The following is a 23,525-nucleotide window of genomic DNA, read 5'->3' as shown; positions in this document are numbered from 1 at the left end:
TTTTTCAAATTATGTGTAAAAAGCTAAGATTTTTTTATTTCTTATCCATATTAAGCTGTTAAAATATGCATTTGATATATTTGTAAGGAGATATGTTTCCATTTTCAGAGAAGCATCTCTGCAGTATCCGCTAACTTAGCCCAACAGTCACTCGAGACAGCTGAGAAGACTAGGTGGCTGCACTCCGTCTCTCTGTATTGTCAGCCTCTTCCTGTGGTAATGACCACAAGCTGAGCAAGGAAGGAGTGTTTGTGCGATGACCTTTCAGGGGGGAGGCCTCCTGAGCTAAGGCAGACCAGTTAGTCCTTAATTTAATATTATTATTTTTAAATTTCTCTCCTCTGGCATATAGTCTTGGTAACAATGACGTTCAACTTACTCAAGTTCTTACCCTAATTTTCCTTAATACCTTCAAAAGTTGTTATGTTACTTTCTGTATAGCTATGTAGATGTCAGAAAAGGTAGCCTTGACAAAATGCCATTAAGGTGACACAGTGTAAATGAGTACAGCTCACCGAGGGGCTCACCGCTGACTCACTGGTCCATTACGAGCTCTGGTGGAATTAACGAATGCCAGGGGATCAATCTTCTGGAATAAAGAAAGAAAAGAGATGGCAGCTTTAAAACCTTGGAGTGAATTATATTAGAAAAGTGAAAACGTCTGGGTTGGATTTGATTTCACTAGGAAGCCATAAAATGGTGTACTCTCTCAGCAAAATATATTAAACTGAAATGTCAGATGATGCCATAGGTATACAATTATGAGAGTGTTAATAGTGGTCTTCTATCATGCTAAGACATACTTTCAAGTCCAATTTCTCAGCAGCTTGAACTTGTCATAAGCTTGTAAATTAGAAATTGTGTTTGAGGATATTTTCTTATTAGAGACAGAAGGCATATAACACCACTAACTGCACCATGGGACTTCTGTGTGGCCATTAACATGAACTAGAGATTGCATTTACCGACACAGAATGCCTGTTATAGTATGCATTTTGCCATTTCTCTAACAATATTTGGTGACTTTTTGCACCGTTTTCCGTTTAAAAAATTTTAGACCCCTTGTACTCTCTTGAAAAGACGCCTGTGACCAGAAGGCCACCAGCGGGAAGAGAACAGGCAGCACAGCCCGTCTGAGGTAGGCCAGCTAGTGTCAGGTGGGCAAAGCAGAGCCCCAGACGAGCGTGGCCAGACCCCTCCCTGTGCAATAGCCTTGGTGGCTTTCAGATGCCCTTTGTTATGGGTTGTCCCATGAGGTGGCCATCAGTATCTCTGTTTTGTGAAGGAGGCTTAGAGCTATTGTGTGACGAACCTACATTCACCCAGCAGCAAGGAGGCAGCCAGAAGTGGCTTGAGGTCGGTTCACTTGTTTCCAGTGCTTTATCCGTTAGATGGTAAATCTCCTAATTCTTCTGTATGATCATAATCACGTCCAGCTAGTTTAGCTATTTTGAAGTGATTAATCCGGTTACACTTTAGTCATTTCCTGCTTTATAACAAACCATCCAGAACTTAGTGGCTGGAGAAACAACCGCCACCACTTACTTCCTCATGCTTTTGCAGTTGCAGCAGCACTCGTCAGGTAGAGCTTGACCCTGATCCGTGGCATATCGCCTGGGGTGGCTCATCTGGACCCGGAAAATTCAAGATGGCTTCACTCATAGGTCTGGGGCCTTACTTAGGACAACCGGAACACCTGGGAGCTGGGAGTTCCCTCTCTCTTCATCTAACACCTGGCTTCCAAGAGCACCAAAGGAGAAGAAGAAGGCTGCAAGTCCACTTAAGGCTCAGAGGTCACATAGGGTCGCTTCCACAGCGTTTTCTTGGTCAGAGAAAGTCACAGGGCCACCCAGATTAAGAGAGAGGAAAAATGCACTCTGTTGTTAGGTGCCATTGACATGGTTCCAACTCATAGCGACCCTATGTACAACAGAACGAAACACTGCCCGGTTCTGTGCCACCCTCACAGTCATTGTTATGCTTGAGCCCATTGTTGCAGCCACTGTGTCAATCCATCTCGTTGAGGGTCTTCCCCTTGTTTGCTAACCCTCTACTTTACCAAGCATGATGTCCCTCTCCAGGGACTGGATATCTTAGGCTGAGCTCTCTAGAGAAGCAAAACCAGCAAAGTGTATAAATATATATAGAGAGAGGCTTATATCAAGGAAATGGCACACTCGGTTGTAGAGGCTGGCACATCCCAAGTCCATGGGTTGGGATAGAGTTTTCTCCTGACTCACATAGCCACAGGGAATGGCGAACCCAGGATTGGCAGGTCAGAGTTGAGGGATCTTGCTCACAGGCTGCAAAGATCAACTAATCCCAAGATCAGCAGATGAGACCACAGGTAAGCTGCTAGCTTAAGTCCCAAGAACCATAGGTCAGACAAACAGGAGCCAGCTGCGGGATCCAGAGCTAGCGAAAACCCTTGAGCCTTGCTAGAATGTCCACTTATATTTGATGCAGGCTACACCCCCTTTCAACTGACTGGCTACTCACAGCAGATCCTATCATGGAGGTGATCACATCATATCAAATCTCATCATGGAAGTGATCAGAACATCACAGGACTGCCAGACTACATCATAACTGCAAACCACTGAGAATCATGCCCCAGCCAAGTTGACACATGACCTTAATAGTCACAATGAACAAAGTCATATTTTAGAAAGATGTGGAGGCTGGAGGGACTGTTGTTGATGGCCATCTTTGTAAGCAATCTGCCTGGACACAACTGTTCTCTGGGTGCAACTGTTCATATTCCTCCTACATAAAAAATATACTCAGCTTGTTTTGCTCACAAGTCCCATCCCGTTATTGTATCAGGCTCAGAGTCTAGTGGCCCATGATCTGCATCAGGTCCAGATATAGACAAAGTGCAGCAGTTCCTCGTCTGGAGACCTAGAAACTGAGAAGTTGTCTGTCCCTTGTGCACTCAGCATACCGTGCTCAGACAGGAACAGATTAGCCTCCTCAGACACAGTCATTCAGAAAGGGGGTGTGGAGGGTCCATCACAGCCACTGGATTATAGCAGTTCTGAAATCCAGCCGGGCATTTGTCCCAGATTCCTGGACTCGGGGGCAGGGAATGCCCACTGACTGGGCCCAGGTATGCTATCCGGGCATGCATGGCTCCCTAACCCACCATTCTCCATTGGTTCTTCATCCTCTGGGTACTTGGCTTTGCCCGCTGAATCACCCGTTCTTTTCCATAAAAAAATAGTCCTTGTGTCCTGCTGAACAGCTTTCTCAACAACTTCTTGATCGTAGTCAATTGAGGGCCAGAGCCCCCTTTAAAAATGTGTGGCCTTTCTGTGTATCAGATTACTGTCTGCCATTGGACAAAACCCACACCTACAAATTCTTTCAAGACAGGCTCCTCTCTGCTTTGGGATATGAGTTAGGGTGCTGTTTACAATGACCTTGAGATTCTTAGAATACTATTATGTAGCCAAGAAGGTTAGCAAGCCACTCCCTTAAAGCTGCTGAGCTCTTATAGGAAGCGTTTAGGCCTCACTGTCGGTTTGAGCTTCACCCTTGGCCGCAGAGTACTTGCTGTCCCCTGGCCGTGATTGTCTCCCTGGACTATTTCTTACTTGAGAATCCTTTGCTGTTTGGAGAGATTGTCCTCAGCCCCTATCTTTCTTGAAACGCAGCTTCAAAACTGGACAGTTTCTTTCCTAGCTCATCTCGCCCTGGCAGTACTTTATTCATACAGTGGTAGTGGAAACCACTGATCCCTTTCAGCCTGGAAATCTCTGAGCCACAGGTTCATTAGATACCTTTCTACCTTTGAGATTCCAAGAGGAGACTATCTGGTTAATTTTTCCACTGTGAAACCCAGGTTACTCTTCTCTCACTTTCAGTAGCACTTTCTCTCCCCTTCTTCCGGACCGCACCTGCAGTCTCCTCGTCCCCTTCTAAGCCCTGCCTAGTGCTCAGGCCCAAAGCCCACATCACACGTCTTCAGTTTTTATTACTGCAGCACTGCATTTCCAGCTATTAATTTCTCTTTCAGTTATCAAACACTGTGTAACAAATCACCCCGAAACTTAGTGACTTAAAAATAACAACCAGCATTTGTTCATGACCGTGCAATTGGAGATAGGACTCAGCAGGAACAGCTCATAGGCATCACGTGGTGACAGCTGGGATGGCTGGGCAGGACTGGGCTGGAGGATCCAAGATAGCACCACTCACATGTCCCATGCCTCCTCCGAGACTGGGGAACAGCTGGAGCTGCCTGGCTGCCCTGCTCTCCCCACGTGATCTTTCTACCCTGTGTGGTAGCTGCCTTCTACGGGAACAAAAGCAGACGCTGCGAGGCTACTTAGGTCTTGGGCCTGGAAGCTACACGGTGTCAGTTCCATTGTGGCATTTGTCAGCCCAGGCACCAGCCATATTCACAGGGAAGGAAATGGACTCCACCTCTGGATGGAGGGTGGTGTGTCGAGTAGCCAAGGGACACATGGGGCAGGAGGGACTGCAGCAGCCTTCTCTGAGAAAATTCCGCATGAGTAACTAAGAAAGCATAAGTTCCAGATTGGTTTATACCATTGAGTTCAGTTGGTGTGCATTAGACAGCATGAAATCCAAGTGCAAATACTTATAAAAAATGTCTGACTAGTTTAGGTGACATGAAAGTTAGTCCAAATACTTGATTTAAAAAAAACACTTGTGTTATCTGAATTGTCTACAGAGGTCTTGATGCAAACACAACCATCTAAAGTGATACAACTTTTCATTGAATTAGAGGGTGCACTTTAGCACTGGGTAAAATCAACGGTAAATTTTTTCACTTGTATCCTTAAAGGAAGCTCTGGTAGTGTAGTGGTTAAGTGCTACAGCTGCTAACCGAAAGGTTGGCAGTTCAAATCCACCAGGCACTCCTTGGAAACTCTACAGGGCAGTTCTACTCTGTCCTATAGGGTCGCTATGAGCCAGAATCAAGTTGACGGCAGTGGGTTGTTTTTTGTTTGTTTTTTGGTATCCTTAAGGAAAAAAAAAAAATCCATAGTGTGAATAGCTTCTAAAATGTATTTTGCATAAAGCTATGAAATGCATTGTTTTACACACAGTACCTTATTTAATCTTCATATCTACTCTATTACTTAACTGCTATGATTATCAGCATTTTTCCTTTAAGAAACTGGTATCTTAAAAGATTGAGAAACTTAACCAAACTAGCAAGGAATCTGAATTTAAACTCTTTATCTGTCTGATTTCAGAGCACATGAAGTAGCATTTCTCTGGTAGAAGAAGGGGTAGTCCCAAAACTTTCTGCCTGCCCAGTTCCTCCCTCCTCTCCACCTTCCACTGGATAGATCTGAAGTACCTCTGCTTGGTTGTTGCTGGGTGCCGTCGAGTTGATTACGACTCATGGCAAACCCATGAGACAGAGTAGAACTGCTCCCTAGTGTTTTCATGGCTGCACTGTTTATGGGAGCAGATTGCCACGTCTTTCTCCCACAGAGCTGCTGGGTCAGTTTGAGCCACCAAACTTTTGGTTGGCAGCTGAGCTCTTAACCTTTTGTGCTACCAGGGTTCCTATCCCTGCTTTAACAAACATAATCTAAAAAACACTGCTTTCAGGGATATTTACTAAATAGATAGTAGACAAGAACTACTTTATGTGAAGGGAAGGACAACACTCAATACAGTGGAGGTCAGCACAACTGGACTAAACCAAAGCAAAGCAGTTTCCTGAATAAACTGAATGCGTCAAAGGTCAGTGAAGCAGGGTCAGGGGTTTGGGGACCATGATTTCAGGGGACATCTAAGTCAATTGGCATAGTAAAATCTATTAAGAAAACATTCTGCATCCCACTTTGAAGAGTGGCGTCTGGGGTCTTAAATACTAGCAAGTAGCCATCTAAGAGGCATCAATGAGTCTCAACCCACCTGGATCAAAGGAGAATGAAGAAAACCAAGGAAACAAGGTAATAACAAGCCCAAGAGACAAAAAGGGCTACATGAACCAGAGACTACATCATCCTGAGACTAGAAGAACTAGATGGTGCCCGGCTACAACTGATGACTGCCCTGACAGGGAACACAACACAGAACCCCTGAGGGAACAGAACAGTGGGATGCAGACCCCAAATTCTCATAAAAAGACCAGGCTTAATGTTCTGACTGAGACTAGAAGGACCCCGGTGGTCTTGGCCCCCAGACCTTCTGTTGGCCCACAACAGGAACCATTCCCAAAGCCAACTTGTCAGACATGGATTGGACTGGACAATGGGTTGGAGAGGGATGCTGGTGAGGCATGAGCTACTTGGAGCTGGTGGACTCTTGAGACAATGTTGGCATCTCCTGCCTGAAGGGGAGATGGGAGGGTAGAGGGGCTTAGAAGTTGGCAAAATGGACATGAAAAGAGAGAGTGGAAGGAGGGAGCGGGCTGTCTCATGGGGGACAGGAGAGTAATTGGGGAATATGTAGCAAGGTGTATATAAGTTTTTATGTGAGAGACTGACTTGATTTGTAAACTTCCACTTAAACCATAATAAAAATTACTTAAAAAAAAATGCACTGCTTTCAATATATTTTATCTCTATTTCATTCCTGAAATTCAGGATGTAATAAACATATGGCAATCATTGACTCATGTGTTCATTCCACTGATAGCTATCAGGTATCTATTATATGCCAACCACCATTCTTAGTAAATGAGTTGTGAGCAAGAAGGCAAGATAGACAAGGTCCCTTCTGTGTGCAGTTTTCATTATAGTAGGGTCACAATGAATAAATAAAAAGAAAGAATTGCAATGCAGAAAATTAAAAGAGTGAAGTCATATAGAATACCATTTACCACTTTCATAATCTGTGGAATATTTGGTTGCCCACTCATATTTTCTGCCTCTCAGGCTTCTTGGGACTCTGCTTTTCCCATTGAAAGTATTTCCTGCCCTCCAGTGGGGACTTGTGTAATGGGGAGAAGTGGAAGAAACATTCATTGGTGCAAAATAGCTGGGGTATCAGGCTTAAATTGAGGTGGTGCATCCAGGAAGTGTGACTGCATAAAACTTTTGTCTCTTTTGTACAGCTAGATAAGCCTTGTAAGCATATTTATGGTTTCCTGCATGATAGTTAGGGAACCCTAGTAGGTTTGTTGTGTGTGTGTGTGTGTGTGTGTCATAGTTGGAAAACCAGAGGTGCCCAACGTCAGCAAATGGAAGGCGCCCCACAATAAATCCTGCCACCTGTGGTGAGCCAGACAGGTGTCTACCAATTATGATGCCAGCGTACCCTCTGAGTTTCAAGATAATGTGTTGTTGTTGTTAAGTGCCATCCAGTGGTTCCAACTCATAATGACCCTATGTACAACAGAAGGAAACACTACATGGTCCTGCACCATCCTCAAAATTATTGTTATACTTGAGCCCATTGTTGCAGCCACTGTGTCAGTCTGCCTCGTTGAGGGCCTTCCACTTTTTTGCTGACCCTTTCCTTTACCAAGCATGATGTCCTTCACCAGGGACTGATCCCTCCTGATAACATGTCCAAGGTATGTAAAACATGGTCTTGACATCCTTGTTTCTAAGGACCATTCTGGGTGTATTTCTTCCAAGACAAATTTGTTCATTCTTTTAGCAGTCCATGGTATATTCAATATTTTTCACCAAGATCACAACTCAAAGGCATCAATTCTTCGGTCTTCCTTATTCGTTGTCCAGCTTTCAGATGCATATGAGATGATTGAAAACAGGCTGGAGTCAGGCACACCTTAGTCTTCAAGGTGACATCTTTGCTTTTTAACACTTTAAAGAGGTCTTTTGCAGCAGATTTGCCCAATGCAATGAATCCTTTGATTTCTTGACTGTTGCTTTCATGAATTGTGGATCCAAGTAAAATGAAATCCTTGACCACTTCAATCTTTTCTCCGTTTATCATTATGTTGCTTATTGGTCCAGTTGTGAAGATTTTTGTTTCCTTTATGTTGATCACTGAAGGCTGTGATCTTTGATCTTCCTCAGTAAGTGCTTCAAGTCCTCTTCACTTTCAGCAAGCAAGGCTGTGTTATCTGCATATCACAGGTTGTTAATGAGTCTTCCTCCAATCCTGATGCCCCATTCTTCGTATAGTCCAGCTTCTCAGATTATTTGCTCAGCATACAGATTGAATAAGTATGGTGAAAGGATACAACACTGATGCACACCTTTCCTGACTTTAAACCATGCAGTATCCCCTTGTTCTGTTTGAACAACTGCCCCTTGATCTATGTACAGTTTCCTTATGAGCACAATTAAATGTTCTAGCATTCCCATTCTTTGCAATGTTATCCATAATTTGTTGTGATCCACAGAGTTGAATGCCTTTGCACAGTCAAGAAAACACAGGTAAACGTCTTTCTGGTATTCTGTTTTCAGCCAGGATCCGTCTGACATCAGCAATGATACCCCTGTTTCTAAGTCCTCTTCAGAATCTGGCTTGAATTTCTAACAGTTCCCTGTCAATGTACTGCTGCAGCCACTTTTGAATGATCTTCAGCAAAATTTTACTTGTGTGTAGTATAAATGATATTGTTCAATAATTTCTGCATTCATTCTGTTGGATCACCTTTCTTTGAAATAGGCATGAATATGGGTCTCTTTCAGTTGATTGGCCAGGTGGCTGTCTTCCAAATTTCTTGGCATAGAAAAGTGAGCACTTCCAGCGCTACATCCATTTGTTGAAACATCTCAGTTGGTATTCCTTCAGTTCCTGGAGCCGTGTGTTTCGCTGATGTCTTCAGTGCAGCTTGGACTTCTTCCTTCAGTACCATAAGTTTCTGATCCCATGCTACCTCCTGAAATAGTTGAACATCAACCAATTCTTTTTGGTACAGTGAGTCTATGTATTCCTTCCATCTTCTTCTGATGCTTCCTGTGTCATTTAATATTTTCCCCGTAGAATCCTTCAATATTGCAACTCGAGACTTAGATTTTTTCTTCAGTTATTTTGGCTTAAGAAATGCCGAACATATTCTTCTCTTTGGTTTTCTAACTCCAGGTCTTTGCACATGTCATTATAATACTTTATCTTCAAGAGCTGCACTTTGAAATCTTCTGTTCAGGTCCTTTACTTCATCATTTCTTCCATTTGCTTTAGTTACTTGACATTCAAGAGCAAGTTTCAAGAGTGTCTTCTGGCATCCATTTTGGTCTTTTCTTTCTTTCCTGTCTTTTTAATGACCTCTTGCTTTCTTCATGGATAATGTCCTTGATGTCACTCCACAAATATTTCTAAAAATCCATATTCCCAACCAAAAATTTAAACACACTCAGTGACACAGCATGCTTCCCTTAATGACAACACATGATAGCAACAAAAAATTCAAAGCAGAAAATAATTGGGTCTTGAAAGTATTATGCTTTCATTATGCTTAGGACACAGATATGGTAATTTTTGGCTTCTTGGACACAGCCTATTGAATATCAGAGATGAAACTCTTGTATTCATTAAATTTTTATTTTTAAGGCAAGCAAACATTTTAAGTAATCTAAATGTAAATATAAGTTATATACCTATGCCTTGCATTTACACACTAACTTTAAATATTAAATGCTACTTGAAACAATGTTTAAAAACAATAAAACTGAGGCATAAAAATTGGCATCCACTCTAGAGCTTTAGCTACTGCCTCTTCCCAGACTTTTTATGATCTTTCTCTTCCTACACCTTCAGAAGACCACAAAACCCAAGACTTCAGGATTCAGAAAGTTCTGGTCACTGATTGCGTTGGTGTTATAAATCCTCCAAAAAAAAAAACCCATAGAGTTTCCAAGGAGTGCCTGGCGGATTCGAACTGCTGACCCTTTGGTTAGCAGCCATAGATAAATCCCCCAGGGACCTTAAAATAAGCTGTCCTTCAGAAATTTTTTTATATTTTCTTAAAAAAAAAATTTTTTTTTAATGATTGTTCACTTTGTGACTGGTCCCACTGTCAGAAATCTGGGATGGTTTTTTTCCTTCAGATATCAAGTCTCTGAGGTCATATGCCAACATCTTATTAACACCCTAATTTATGACCACATTCTGGGCCACTGGTTAAGGACTAAACCAGAGAAAACTTCCTTACTTCAGGGGTCATCTTGAGGTCCCTGGGGTTACTACATTTTCACATGATCCACTCTCATTAACCCTGAATGCTCCTATGGGAGTACTCTTCCTCCTGCCATCCTCAGTGAAATACTCCTCCTCCACCATCCTCTCTGGAGTACTCTTCCTCCCTCCATCCTCTCTGGAGTACTCTTCCACCATCCTCACTGGAGTACTCTTCCTCCCTCCATCCTCCCTGTAGCTCTCTTCCTCCCTCCATCCTCCCTGGAGTTCTCTTCCTCCCTCCATCCTCTCTGGAGTACTCTTCCTCCCTCCATCCTCTCTGGAGTAGTCTTCCACCATCCTCACTGGAGTACTCTTCCTCCCACCATCCTCACTGGAGTACTCCTCCTCCCGCCATCCTCGCTGGAGTACTCTTCCTCCCGTCATCCTAAATAGCCATAAGGGCAGACTTTCTTCTCTTCGCAATTGATCTTGACTGCTTTGTTCTCCTTGGCATAGGTCAGCGTTTAGCCCCTTCTTCCTAGAGCACTTAAATGAAAAGGAAATAGGTCTTTCTCCTGCCACTTCTGCAGTTTGGATAAAATTTTGCTTGCTGGCAACTTTAAAACCATTTCTATGTTTAAATCGATCTCTTTTAATTTTTGAATTAAATATAACTAGAATGAACAAGATAACCTTTTTAAACTGCAAAACTTTCCCTGCAAAAGATACAAACTCCTTGCCTGGGTCCATCCTTTTTCTTCCATTTAATTAAGTTCTGCATTGGCTCTTCTTCTAACTCTGGGCACTCTTCCAGCCATCTGCACATCCCCAGAAGGTTCCCAGTGATATTAAAATAACTGTATCTAATATCTTCAATGGCTTAATATTTAATGAGCACCTGCTGCAAGCACTGGGAGCTCTGAAGGATTCACAAAAGAAGGCTCTGAAATGTGCTGTTGTCCAGACTCTTATTAATATGAAATCCTCTGTTTCTCCAGCATTTGCAAATATAATTTAATGACATTCTGTGAAATAGTATAACAGTGGTAAGTAGGTTAATAATAGCTGCATATTTTATATGACTCTAAACCACAGGACCACCACGCGCCTGTCAGTTTGTTGTACTGTGGTGGCCTACGTGTTGCTGTGATTCTGGAAGCTATGCCATGGGTATTTCAAATGCCAGCAGGGTCACCCATGGTGGACAGGTTTCAGTAGAGCTTCCATACTAAGACAGACTGGGAAGAAGGACCTGGAGATCTACTTCTAAAAACTTAGCCTGTGAAAACCTTATGAATAACAGCAGAACATTGTCTGATGTAGTTCTGGAAGACGAGCCCCCCAGGTTGAAAGGCACTGAAAATATGGCTGGGGAAGAACTGCCTCCTCAAAGTAGAGTCAACCTTAATGACTTGGATGAACCAAAGCTTTTGGGACCTTCATTCACTGATGTGGCACAACTCAAAATAAGAAGAAACAGTTGCAAACATTCATTAATAATTGGAACATGGAATGTACAGAGTATGAATCTAGGAAAGTTGGGAGTCATCAAAAATGAAATGGAACCCTTGAGGATCGATATTTTAGGACCGGTATTAGCCATTTTGAATCAGACAATCATGTGGTATACGATGTTGGGAAATTGAAGAGAAATGGCGTTGTGTTCATCATCAAAAAGAACTTTTCAAGATCTATCTTGAAGTACAATGCTGTCAGAGATAGGATAATTAATATCCATACTCCTACAAGGAAGACCAGTTAATACAACCATTATTCAAATTAATGCACCAACTACTGATGCCACAGATGAAGAAGCTGAAGATTTTTACCCACTTCTGCAATCTGAAATTGATAAAACATGCAATCGAGATGCATTAATAATTACTGGGGATTGAAATGCAAAAGTTGGAAACAAAAAGGTTATGTAGTTGGAAAATATGACCTTGGTGATAGAAACAACAATGCAGATCACATGGTAGAATTTTGCAAGACCAACAACTTCATTGCAAGTGCCTTTTTTCAGCCACATAAACAGTATAGTTGGAATCGACTCGATGGCAGTGGGTTTGGTTTTGGTTTGGGTTATACACATGGACCTCATCAGACAGAATGCACCAGAATCAAATTAAGTACATCTGTGGAAAGAGGCGATTGAGAAACTCAATATCATCAGTCAGAACTAGGCCAGGGGCCAACTGTGGAATAGACCATCAATTGCTCATATGCAAGGTCGACTTGAAAAAGAAGAAAATTAAAACAAATCCACGAGAGCCAAAGTACAACCTTGAGTATATTTCACCTGAATTTAGAGAGCATTTCAAGAAGAGATTTGACATATTGAACACTAATGACCAAGGACCAGACTAGTTGTGGGATGATATCAAGGACATCATATGTGCAGCACTCAAAAGGTCATTAAAAAGACAAGAAAGAAAGAAAGGACCAAAACTGAGGTCAGAAGAGACTCTGAAACTTGCTCTTGAATGTAGAATAGTTAAAGCAAAAGGAAGAAATGATAAAAAGCTGAACAGAAGATTTCAAAGTGCAGCTCAAGATCACAAAGTAAAGTATTATAATGAAATGTGCAAAGACCTGGAGTTAGAAAACCAAAAGGAAAGAGCATGCTGGGCATTTCTCAAGCCAAAAGAACTGAAGAAGAAATTTAAGCCTTGAGTTGCTGTATTGAAGGATTCTACAGGGAAAATATTAAGCGACACAGGAAGCATCAAAAGAAGGTGGAAGGAATGCACAGATTCACCAAAAAGAATTGGTCAACATTCAGCCATTTCAGGAGGTAGCATATAATGAAGAACCGATGGTACTGAAGGAAGAGGTCCAAGCTACATTGAAGATATTGTCAAAAAACAAGTCTCCAGGAATTCATGGAACACCAATTGAGATATTTCAACAAATGGACGCAGCAGTGGATGTGCTCACTTGGCTATGCCAAGAAATTTGGAAGACAGCTACTTGGCCAACCAACTGGAAGAGATCCATATTTGTGCTCATTCCAAAGAAAGGTGACCGAACAGAATGTGGAAATTATCAAGCAACATCATTAATACCACATGCAAGTAAAATTTTGCTGAAGATAATTCAAAAACAATTTCAGCAGTGCATCAAGAGGGAACTGCCAGAAGTTCAAGCCAGATTCCGAAGAGGACTTGGAACAAGGGATATCATTGCTGATATCAGATATATCTTGGCTGAAAGCAGAAACTACCAGAAGGATGTTGTAATGGGATTGAATTATGTCCTCCAAAAATGTGCATCAACCTGGCTACTCCATGATTCCCAGTAATGTGTGATTGTCCACCATCTTGTCATCTGATGTCATTTTCCTATATGTTGTAAATCCTACCTCCCTGATATTAATGGAGACCCTAGTGGCGTAGTGGTTAAGGGCTACAGCTGCTAACCAAAAGATCGGCAGTTGGAATCCACCAGCCACTCCTTGGCAACCCTATGGGGCAGTTCTTCTCTGTCCTATAGGGTCACTATGAGTCAGAATCAACTCTGTGGCAATGGGTCCGGCTTTTTTTTTTTTGGTTTTATGATGTTAATGAAGTGGAATTAGTGGCAGTTATGTTAATGAGGCAGGGCCCAATCTACAAGATTAGGTTATGTTTTGAGCCACTCTCTTTTGAGATATAGAAGAGAGAAGTGAGCAGACATGCTACCTCATACCACCAAGAAAGTAGTGCCAGGAGAAGAGTGTGTCCTCTGGACACAGGGTCTTTGGGCTGAGAAGATTGGTGACAAGAGCCTTCCTCCAGAGCCGACAGAGAGGGAAAGCTTTCCCCTAGAGCTGGCACCCTGAATTCAGACTTCTAGCCTACTAGACTGTGAGAGAAAAGATTTCTCTTTGTTAAAGCCATCCACTTGTGGTATTTCTGTTCTGGCAGCACTAGATGACTGAGACAGATGTTTACCTGTGTCTTATTGACTATGCAAAGGCATTCGACTGTGTGGGTCATAACAAATTTTGAATAACATTATGAAGAATGGAAATTCCAGAACACTTAATTGTGCTCAGGCAGAACCTGTACGTAGGCCAAGAGACAAGGTGATACTGCCTGGTTTAAAATCAGAAAAGTTGTGCGCCAGGACTGTATCCTTTCACTATACTTATCCAATATGTATGCTGAACAAGTAATCTGAGAAACTGGACTATATGAAGAAGATCCCAGCACCAGCATTGGAGGAAGACTCATTAACAACCCAAGATATGCAGATGGCACAGCCTTGCTTGCTGCAAGAAGACTTAAAGCACTTACTGATGAAGATCAAAGACTTCAGCCTTCAAAAAAAAAAAAAGATTACAGCCTTCAGTACGGATTACATCTCAACATAAAGAAAACAAAAATCCTCACAACTGGGCCAATAAACAACATTATGATAAACAGAGAAGATAATTGAAGTTGTCAAAGACTTTGTTTTACTTAGATCCACAATCAAAGTGTTAATAAGCAAAGATGTCACTTTGAGGGCTAAAGTGCACCAGACCCAAGCCATAGTATTTTCAGTTGCCTCATATGCATGCAAAAGCTGGACAATGAATAATTAAGACCAAAGAAGAACTGATGCCTTTGAATTATGGTGTAGGCCAAGAATATCGAAGGTACCATGGACTGCCAGAAGAATGACCAACTCTGTATTAGAAGTACAGCTCCTTAGACTCTCAGATGGCGACATGTTATCAGGAAGGGACAGTCCCTGGAGAAGGACATCATGCTCAGTAAAGTAGATGGTCAGAGAAAAAGAGGACGGCCTTCAATGAGGTGGATCGACACGGTGGCTGCAACAATGAGCTCAAAATAGCAAAGATGGTGAGGATGGCGTAGGACTGGGCTTTTTTTTTTTTCCCCTGTTGTACATAAGGTCACTATGAGTCAGAACTGACTCGATGCCACCTAACAACAAACCACAGAAAGAATGAGAAGTTGTATATATGAAATAAATTACAGAGCGCCAAGGTGGTGGAGGATAAATTGAGATTCTCTGGGATGTTTAAATAAAAAATAAATCTACATTGCTAAATCCACATGGACATATGTCCCTCCGTGTCCTTGAAGAGTTTATACAGTCTAGTTTTAGACACAGGACACAAACACAGACGACTGATGAAGGGCAGTGAGGGGAACCGTGACATCCGTGAATCTCTTCCATACACATCACTCTCAAACCCAGCAGCTGCCTGAGCTCACGTTCCATTCCCGTCTGGGCCTTTTCAGATGCTGTTGCTGTTTAGTGTCACAGAAAGCATGTACAAGGAGCAATGTTTGTGTTCTCTCTCTACACATTTACCAGCTTCTCATGTTCTCCCACATGGTGAGCTGAAGATCACAAGGAAGCCGTGTTTCAGTTTAATATAGTGAGATCACAGGACAATGATTATGTACTTCTGATTGGGCACAAGTCCGTGGGCAGAGCAGCAGTGCCCTACTTGTGCCTTCAGATCGACCTCGCACACCTTCTCCAGATTGCTCTTCCTGGTGACTGACACGCTCTCTCTGCTTCCCAGCCTTGTCAACCCAGCTCATCATCATCATGGCTGAGAGTATCCTGAAGCACCCTTTAGCCCCTGCCTTATCCATCAGCTAAGCTCTACCATGATCTGCAAAGAAGCATGCTAATTTACCTTACAGTTCTTCTTTCAGCGCCTTTGCAATTCCTCCTTTGACAACCTTGTCACTGATTATTTATTTATATTATGTATCATGTAACTTTATATGCTGTATAGTATTAATTTAGATTAATTTTACTGTAATTCTCCTTTCCCACATAGTTCATTGTGACCTTGATATCCTATACATGTTGTTAAGAGCCGTCCATGGAATCAAATCTGACTCCTAGTGACCCCATGTGATAGAGTACAACTCCCCTTAGGGTTTCCTAGCTGTACTCTTTATGGAAGCAGATCGTCAGGTCTTTCTCCCGTGGAGGCACTGGGTGGGTTCAGACTGCCGCCGACCTTTCCGTTAGCACTGAGCGCTTACCCGTTACACGACCACTTATCCTATCCTCCGCGCACTCTGGGTTTCTGTCCCCTGATGGCTCCGGTGCCCCTTGTCCTCATCTTCACCTGAGCTAGGATCTCACTCAGTGTCCCACCCCCAGCAAAGCCTTTCCTCACCTGCCCACAGCTCCTGGCTCTCTCCTCTATGCCCCCTTGCACTTTGGTTTTTTGGGGTTTGTTTTTTTTTTTTAGTACTTTGTCCTCAGCTATTATTGTTGTGTATCCTAACCATCTGTTAGACATCTGCCTGTAGACTGTGTTGGCAGTAAGGCCATGTTTTACTTGTTTTGTTTCCCTAGTATCCATCCCATGAAATATCCAAATTAAAAAAAAAAAAAAAGCTGTTGCCGGTATTTGTTAAAAATCATATAACATCTACTTTTATTTTGTCTATGTTGACAATACATGATTTTTAAAAAGGATTCTTAATTTTATTTTGTGATTTGGCAAAACAAATTATTTTTATAATTACACAGTGAAGATATGCAACATCACAATCGGTTTTCAATATTTAATGCATGCCACGCAAGTTGGATGCCAAGACAACTTGTATACTTGTACGCAAGCCTGGCATAAACAACTGGATTCAAGGCAGACGTGGTGAAGTTCTGCTACTCAGAACTTCACTATGTGATGAACTGATACCAAGGAAGGGTGCACTGGGTTTTAGAAAGATTTCCATTTCAACGGTTCAGATAGAAGAAACACTCTGATTCTTTAAAATCTAAACTTCACTTATCCAGAAGATTCAGTTCTGTAAAACTGTTTGTGCTCCTGTAATACTGGAGAAAACAAGCATCGTTATTTTTTCTTATTGTTCATCAGAATGGGAAACGATCAGATTCTCTGTGAGCATTACTAAGAAAACGCCAGCTTATGTTACAGCAGACGCAGGTTGGTTTTAGAGGAAGAACCCATGAAGAGGCAGATTTTACGTGTGCTCTCCTTGGAAAATTAAGGATCAGATTTATTTGAAGACCTCAGTGACCAGTGGTTTTAATTTCTTCTCTGGGTCCCTAGAGAAGACGACAGGAGATTCAGATTTCAGGTCCCATTCCATCAGTGTTGATCATGTTACACAATTAAGGGTCTTTATGCTTTTCACACTGTGCTTGGTTAATTTAACCCTCACCTAGATATTTGAGAAAGGTGGCATAGATGGTATGCATGAAAAATTGTATTTCATTTTCTCCCAGTTGCTTTTAAAAATTGGACAGCCATAAATAAAATCTTTAGGGTGTTAAAATCAGTTCATTTCTATTTCAGATTTGTTCTAAAGTAATGTTTTAAGTCTCATATTAGACACAGCACATCAAACACAAGTTTGCCTTGAATCCAGTTGTTTATGCCAGGCTTGCATACAAGTATACAAGTTGTCTTGGCATCCAACTTGCGTGGCATGCATTAAATATTGAAAACCGATTGTGATGTTGCATATCTTCATTGTGTAATTATAAAAATAATTTATTTTTGCCAAATCACAAAATAAAATTAAGAATCCCTTTTAAAAATCATGTAATTGTCAACATAGACAAAATAAAAGTAGGAGGTGTTATATGATTTTTAACAAATACTGGCAACAGCTTTTTTTTTAATTTGGGTATTTCATTACCAATATTCAGAAGAGGACTTTAAGCAATCTAGAATGTTTTATATAACTTTACATATGTGTTTACAAATGCTATTATGAACTATGATTAATTCATATTAACGAATAGGTATTTTTTGTAATTTGTGGCAGGGTGAGATTGAAAATTGGTAGCATTTTTAAATATCATGTAAACATAAATTGTGAAGTGACTTGTTCAAGAGAAATGGTTCATCCTTTCTTCTTAAATTTCTAAAGGAAATTAAATGAAGAATAGAATTAAGTAATAAAATATTGGTTTTTAATAAAGAAACTAAACATCACCCAGCTGATTTTTGTGAAGTAGGTTTACCATGCTACGTTTTTATTTCTGGCAGGAGCTAACCCCAGAGTTCTTCTACCTGCCCGAGATGTTTGTCAACAGTAACGGATACAACCTTGGAGTCAGAGAAGATGAGGCCGTGGTAAATGACGTTGATCTTCCCCCCTGGGCAAAAAAACCGGAAGACTTTGTGCGCATCAACAGGATGGTAAGAGAGATTTTGATTTTGTTTGAGCAGTCGTCAGGAAGTTTAAATACTCTGTAGTGTTTTGTTTTTTGACTATTAACGAATTGCCATTTCTCGCCTATAAGCAGAAGGTTAAAGATTTAAGGGGGGAAAAGAAAGCACTTTACTGTTGTATTTTGATAGTGTTTTACGCTGTAGAGTGGGTTTTCCATTCATGAGGACTACTAAAAGGATAAGGAGCCCTGGTGGCACAGTGGTTAAGCTCTCAGCTGCTAACCAAAAGGTTGGCAGTTTGAACCTACCAGCTGCTCCACAGGACAAAGATGTGGCAATAGATTATTTCCTCAGTTTTTTTTTTCTTTATGTGAAAGATTTGTGAGGTGCCCTGGTGGTGCAGTGGTTAAGGACTCAGCTGCTAACGGAAAGGTCAGTTAGTTCAAATGCATCAGCCACTCTGCAGGAGAAAGACGTAGCTATCTGATTCCATAAAGATTTACAGCCTTGGAAACCCTGTGGGGCAGTTCTACCCTGTGCTATAGGATCGCTATGAGTCAGAATCAGAAGGACTGAAACAGGGTTTTTTGTAATGCGTACTCGTAATTGGTAGTCTACAACTGCTTGAATGCTGGCTACACTCTCGGTGTAAGGACACCGAGATCTACAAGCTCAGCCCTAGGAACCCCCACGTATCTACATCTCAGCCACTTCATCATGCCGTGTCTCCGGAGCCCAGAGCTGTGCCTGGCATTCAGGGGTTGGTTGGTAAACGTTTGCTGAGGGAGTGAGTGAATGAAGGAATCATGGAGGAGAAGGACGTGATCTCAGTGATATTACCCTACAGGCTGGTAAGTTCCAAACTGGTCGAACTGAGTGAATCGTTGAGATCAGCAAAGTAATCAAAACTTGCTGGATGGACTTCCTCTCACTCATGCTACCTAAGGAAGTCAACTGAACAGAAGTTCCCAGGCAGGTCCTAACAATGCCAGTGCCTCTCACATGCCAGGCTTTAGGCTATGCACTTGATATCAACTTCTTTAAAATCAGTAAGGTAGGTGTTAGCATCTCTATTTTATAGGTCAGGAACAGGAGGGCCAGAGATGTCGCATAGTTTACCCAGGGTGACAAAGCCGGTCAACAGCAGAGTGCAGCTTCCAGAGCAGAAAATGTCTTCACTCCGGAGTCATACTCTTTCTAACATGCCAGCTGCCTCTGCTATTCTCTCCTTTGTGAAACTCTTTGAGATCGTTGGAGCTATATTTTCAGATGCATGTTTTTCAGTTAAGATCTTATTTGCTCATTCACTCATTCTTCAATATCCTGGAGCTTGTAAATGCAGATTATTCACATAAATACTGCAAGTTCAGTAACCCACAGCATACATGAAGGGAAGACAGAGCACGTCTGTCCATGTCGCCTCTGTGAGACCCCTAGGGTCTATACCTGGGAGTAGAATTGCTGGCTCATATGGCAGCTCCACCTCTAGTTTTGGGAGAAGCCGCCACAGTTTTCCACGATGGCTGTACCATTTTGCGTTCTGACCAGCAGTGGATGAGGGTTCCGATTTCTCCAGGTCCCCTCCAACACTCGTTAGTTTCTGGGTTTTTTTGTTTTGTTTTTCAATCTTGGCCATCCTAACGGGAGTGAAATGGTATCTCATTGTGGTCTTGATTTGCATCTTTCTTATGGTTCGTGAAGGGGAGCATCTTTTCATGTGTCTGTTGGCCATTTGAATATCCACTTTGGTGAAATGTCTGTTCATGCCCTTTGCCCAGTTTTTGATTGGGTTGCTTGTCTTTTTATTGTTAAGTTATAGAAGTTTTCTATATATTTTAGATACTAGACCCTAATGATTATATCGTTCCCAAAGATTTTTTTCCCAGTCTGTAGGTTGTCTCTTTACTCTTTTGATAAAGTCTTTTGATGACCATAAGTATTTAACTGTTATGCTAAACTACTCCTTTTGTATCTCAAAAGTGATTGGCTTAAGACACACACCCTGCACAAATATAGCCTCATTTAACATGACAAAGAAAACCCTATTTCCAGATGGGATATCCAAATATATAAGTACGTATTTCCAGTACATATTTTGGGTGACACAGTTCAATCCATAACAAACATGAAGAAAATTTAAATTCCACAATAGATTCCTCTTTTTACTTTGAGAGAAGGAAATCAAGTGCGAATTTTGCATAAATAAATTCTTTTTTATTTCTAATTCCTCTGAGTGCTTCTATTGCCCGTAAATTAAATATAACCAATAATTTACCCCGGCACTAACATCAGTAGTGCAAGAACTGACTTCTGTTTATGATGTACCCCGTTCTCTCTTGGCGTTTTAACAGCGGAAGTGCTGCTGAGTAGATTTTAAGGCAAAGGGCAGGGCTTCCTCGGCGTCAGTCTCGCTATCTTGTATCACAATGATTAAGCGCCTGACTCCTAACGGCATGGATGGCGGTTTGAACACACCCAGCCCCTCCCTGGGAGACAGACCTGGTGATCTAATCCCGTCAAGATTACAGCCTAGAGAACCCTCTGGGGGCAGTTCTGCTCTGTCACATGGGGTCGCCGTGAGTCAGGGTCACCTGGACGGCAGCCAACAACGGTGTACATATATGTTCATCAACCCAGGTGTGTAGCAATGTGCTAGGAACTCTAACGGCTTGCATAAAACAGGGTAGGGCCACTGTCGCTCAAAGATTTGCTCTTACATATTCAAAGAATTAAGTTTTACAACTGAATAAAATACAAAAACTACATATTTGTGCTTTCTTAGAAAATATCATAAAACATTCTGAGAAATGAACAGGACTTTTTTTTAAGAAAGAAGGTCCAACTTGCATTCATGAAGAAATGAAAGAAACAAAGCACTAAGGTTTTTTGCCGTTCTAAACCAAATTCCTGTTATCGGAATTCATGAGTACGATAAGATTTGTAAACTAAGATTTTACCCCATGGAGTAAAAGGCATGACACAAAATTCCATTTACTTGGGGAAATCCAGCTGTCCCAGTCTCTGTTCTCTGCACCACCTTTAAGTGCTGTCGGATTAAACGTGGCTGAGTTACTGTGGAGTCGTCTTCGACTCGTGGCGACCCCATGTACAGCAGAAGGAAACGTTGCGCAGTCCTGCACCATCTTCAGGATTATTACCATGTGCTCATCTGTTGTCGGACCGCTGTGTATTTTGAGTGTCTTCCAAACTATGGGGCTCGTCTTCCAGCTCTGTATCAGGCGGTGTTCTGTCGTTACCCATGGGGTTTTCGTTGGCTAATTTTTGAAAGTAGATCTCCAGTCCTTTCTTCCTAGTCTGTCTTAGTCTGGAAGCACTGCTGAAACCTGTCCACCATGGGTAACCCTTCTGGTGTTTGAAATACCAGTGGCAAAGCTTCCAGAATCATAGCAACACACAAGCCACCACAGTATGACAATCTGACAGACAGGTGGTGGCCAGGTTAAGTAGAAGTATGTAGGTACCTAGCACTTAATATATGTCTTGAGAAGTGTTTATTCTTTTCACCTTTTTCCCCTGGGTTTTCCTTGAAGAGACCCCACGGAATGGGAAGGGAGAGCTACCTGTGTATCAGCAAGGTGTTATGTTTACAGCGCCAGTCTTAATTGCATCAGAATTAACTAAAGGACAGACCAAAACATCAGAGCTCCCAAAAGACATCTCATGCCCTGTAACTGTGCGTCTCTCCCTGTCTCCTGCACTGCTTGTGTGCACCTGAAAGTTCTCCTTCATAGCCCCTTTCTGTAGTGTCCTTTGCTACAGCTTCTAGTCAGTGTTCCCAGTGATGAGCGTAACGCTGACACGCTGAAATCATCTCATACATCGGTGTTAAAACTGGAAAATTTAACTAATTATCTACTTATTTCTATTTTTACTGAAGGAATGTTTATTTAGAGAATATTTCCCTAATGGGAGCCCTGGTGGTGCAGTGGTTTAAGAGCTCGGGTACTAACCAAAAGGTGGACAGTCGGAATCCACCAGTCAGCTGCTCCTTGGAAACCCTTTGGGGCAGTTCTACTCTGTCCTACAGGATCTCCATGAGTCGTGATCAACTTGACGGCAGTGGGTTTAGCTACTGATATAAAATGTTGTTATTATTGTTGTTAGGTGCCATTGAGTCGATTCTGACTCATCGCAACCCATGTGTTATAGAGTAGAACTGCCCCGTAGGATTTCCTAGGATATAATCTTTAAGGGAGCAGACTGACAGGTCTTTTTCCCACAGTGCTGCTGGTGGGTTTGAATCCACTCAAGCGCTTAACCACTGTGCCAGGGCCCTTTAATATAAAATAGGGAAGTGTTAAATTTTCCATAAATTCCATGAACACAACCTCCATTTTTTATAGTTCTGTTACATTAAAAGTTTCTAACTTTATATAACCTAGGTAGCTCATTTAGGATTGAGTCTTTGTGAAATAGATGCTGTAGTATTATAAATATAATTTGGGCTGGGATTACCCTCAGCTCTTTGAAGGAGCTCTTTGTAATGAGCCTGAAGTGTAAAATGAAAATGTCACACATCCCAGGGACGTGACATCTGCAGTGGTAACCAGCCTTCACCTTTTTGTATGGATTAGTGTTCTCTACCTGTGAACGTTTCCTCCTTCTTTCAAACCATCATGAAGAAACTCAGGGCAGAGGGGACAAAACAATACCATGAGAAGAGACAGCATCATTGATTACTAAATGAGCGGTTTATTTCCCCATCCGGCAATTAAAACAGTATTTGATACGTTTGTGGAAACCTTTACTCGTCTGCAACCTAATTTCCTTCCTTATTTTTAAAAATGAGACCATATTTTTATTTTTAATAATGCATTTCCTTTGTCATTGTTGATTTTTTTAAAGTTGTGGGCAATGATATACATAATCAGTTACAGTTGATGCCTTGTGAACATTTTGCCGAAGAGCTGTGCTGTGTAAAACTGGTACCATTAGAAAACCTGGAAGAGTGACAGAGACACTTTTAGTAGATGTTCCATCAATTCTAAATGCATCGAGAACTGGTTTAATTTGTCCACACACAGCTTGGCTGATGACCACTGACTGACTCATGAAACATTAATAAAGCATCGTGTTTCACTCTAACATGATTATAATCTGACCTCCTCGAGAGGACAGAAATAGAAAGTATCTCTTGATAACATTACCCTAATGCTGGGTTCATCAATCATAATCTACCCCCCCTTTTTTTTTTAATTTGTTTTAGAAAGAAGCCTTTCCCGGCGCGCACTGATAACCTCTCTCCCTCGGCCGAGCGGCCTCCCGGTGTGGCTGGGTCAGATGCAGAGTGCCCTGGGCCACAGAGCACCCGTGCACCGGGGCAAAGAAAGCCTGGGTCCATCCTGGCTTTGCTCTGACTGTAGTACAG

At 41.9% G+C, this 23,525-nt stretch overlaps 1 protein-coding gene across 5 annotated transcripts in view; it reads left to right on the top strand.

Moving 5' to 3' along the window:
* The window catches only part of NBEA (neurobeachin), a 914,947-nt gene that overhangs the window by 814,709 nt on the left and 76,713 nt on the right, over positions 1–23,525 (top strand). For all 5 annotated transcript variants that reach the window (XM_064269920.1, XM_064269919.1, XM_064269917.1 and 2 more), the window contains one exon: positions 18,011–18,163. In XM_064269920.1, the coding sequence (XP_064125990.1) occupies positions 18,011–18,163 (153 nt within the window). The remainder of the gene's footprint in view (positions 1–18,010; positions 18,164–23,525) is intronic.

The sequence above is a fragment of the Loxodonta africana genome, chromosome 17 (assembly GCF_030014295.1).
Source record: "Loxodonta africana isolate mLoxAfr1 chromosome 17, mLoxAfr1.hap2, whole genome shotgun sequence".
NCBI lineage: Eukaryota > Metazoa > Chordata > Mammalia > Proboscidea > Elephantidae > Loxodonta > Loxodonta africana.
This window is presented reverse-complemented; position numbering and strand designations above follow the sequence as displayed.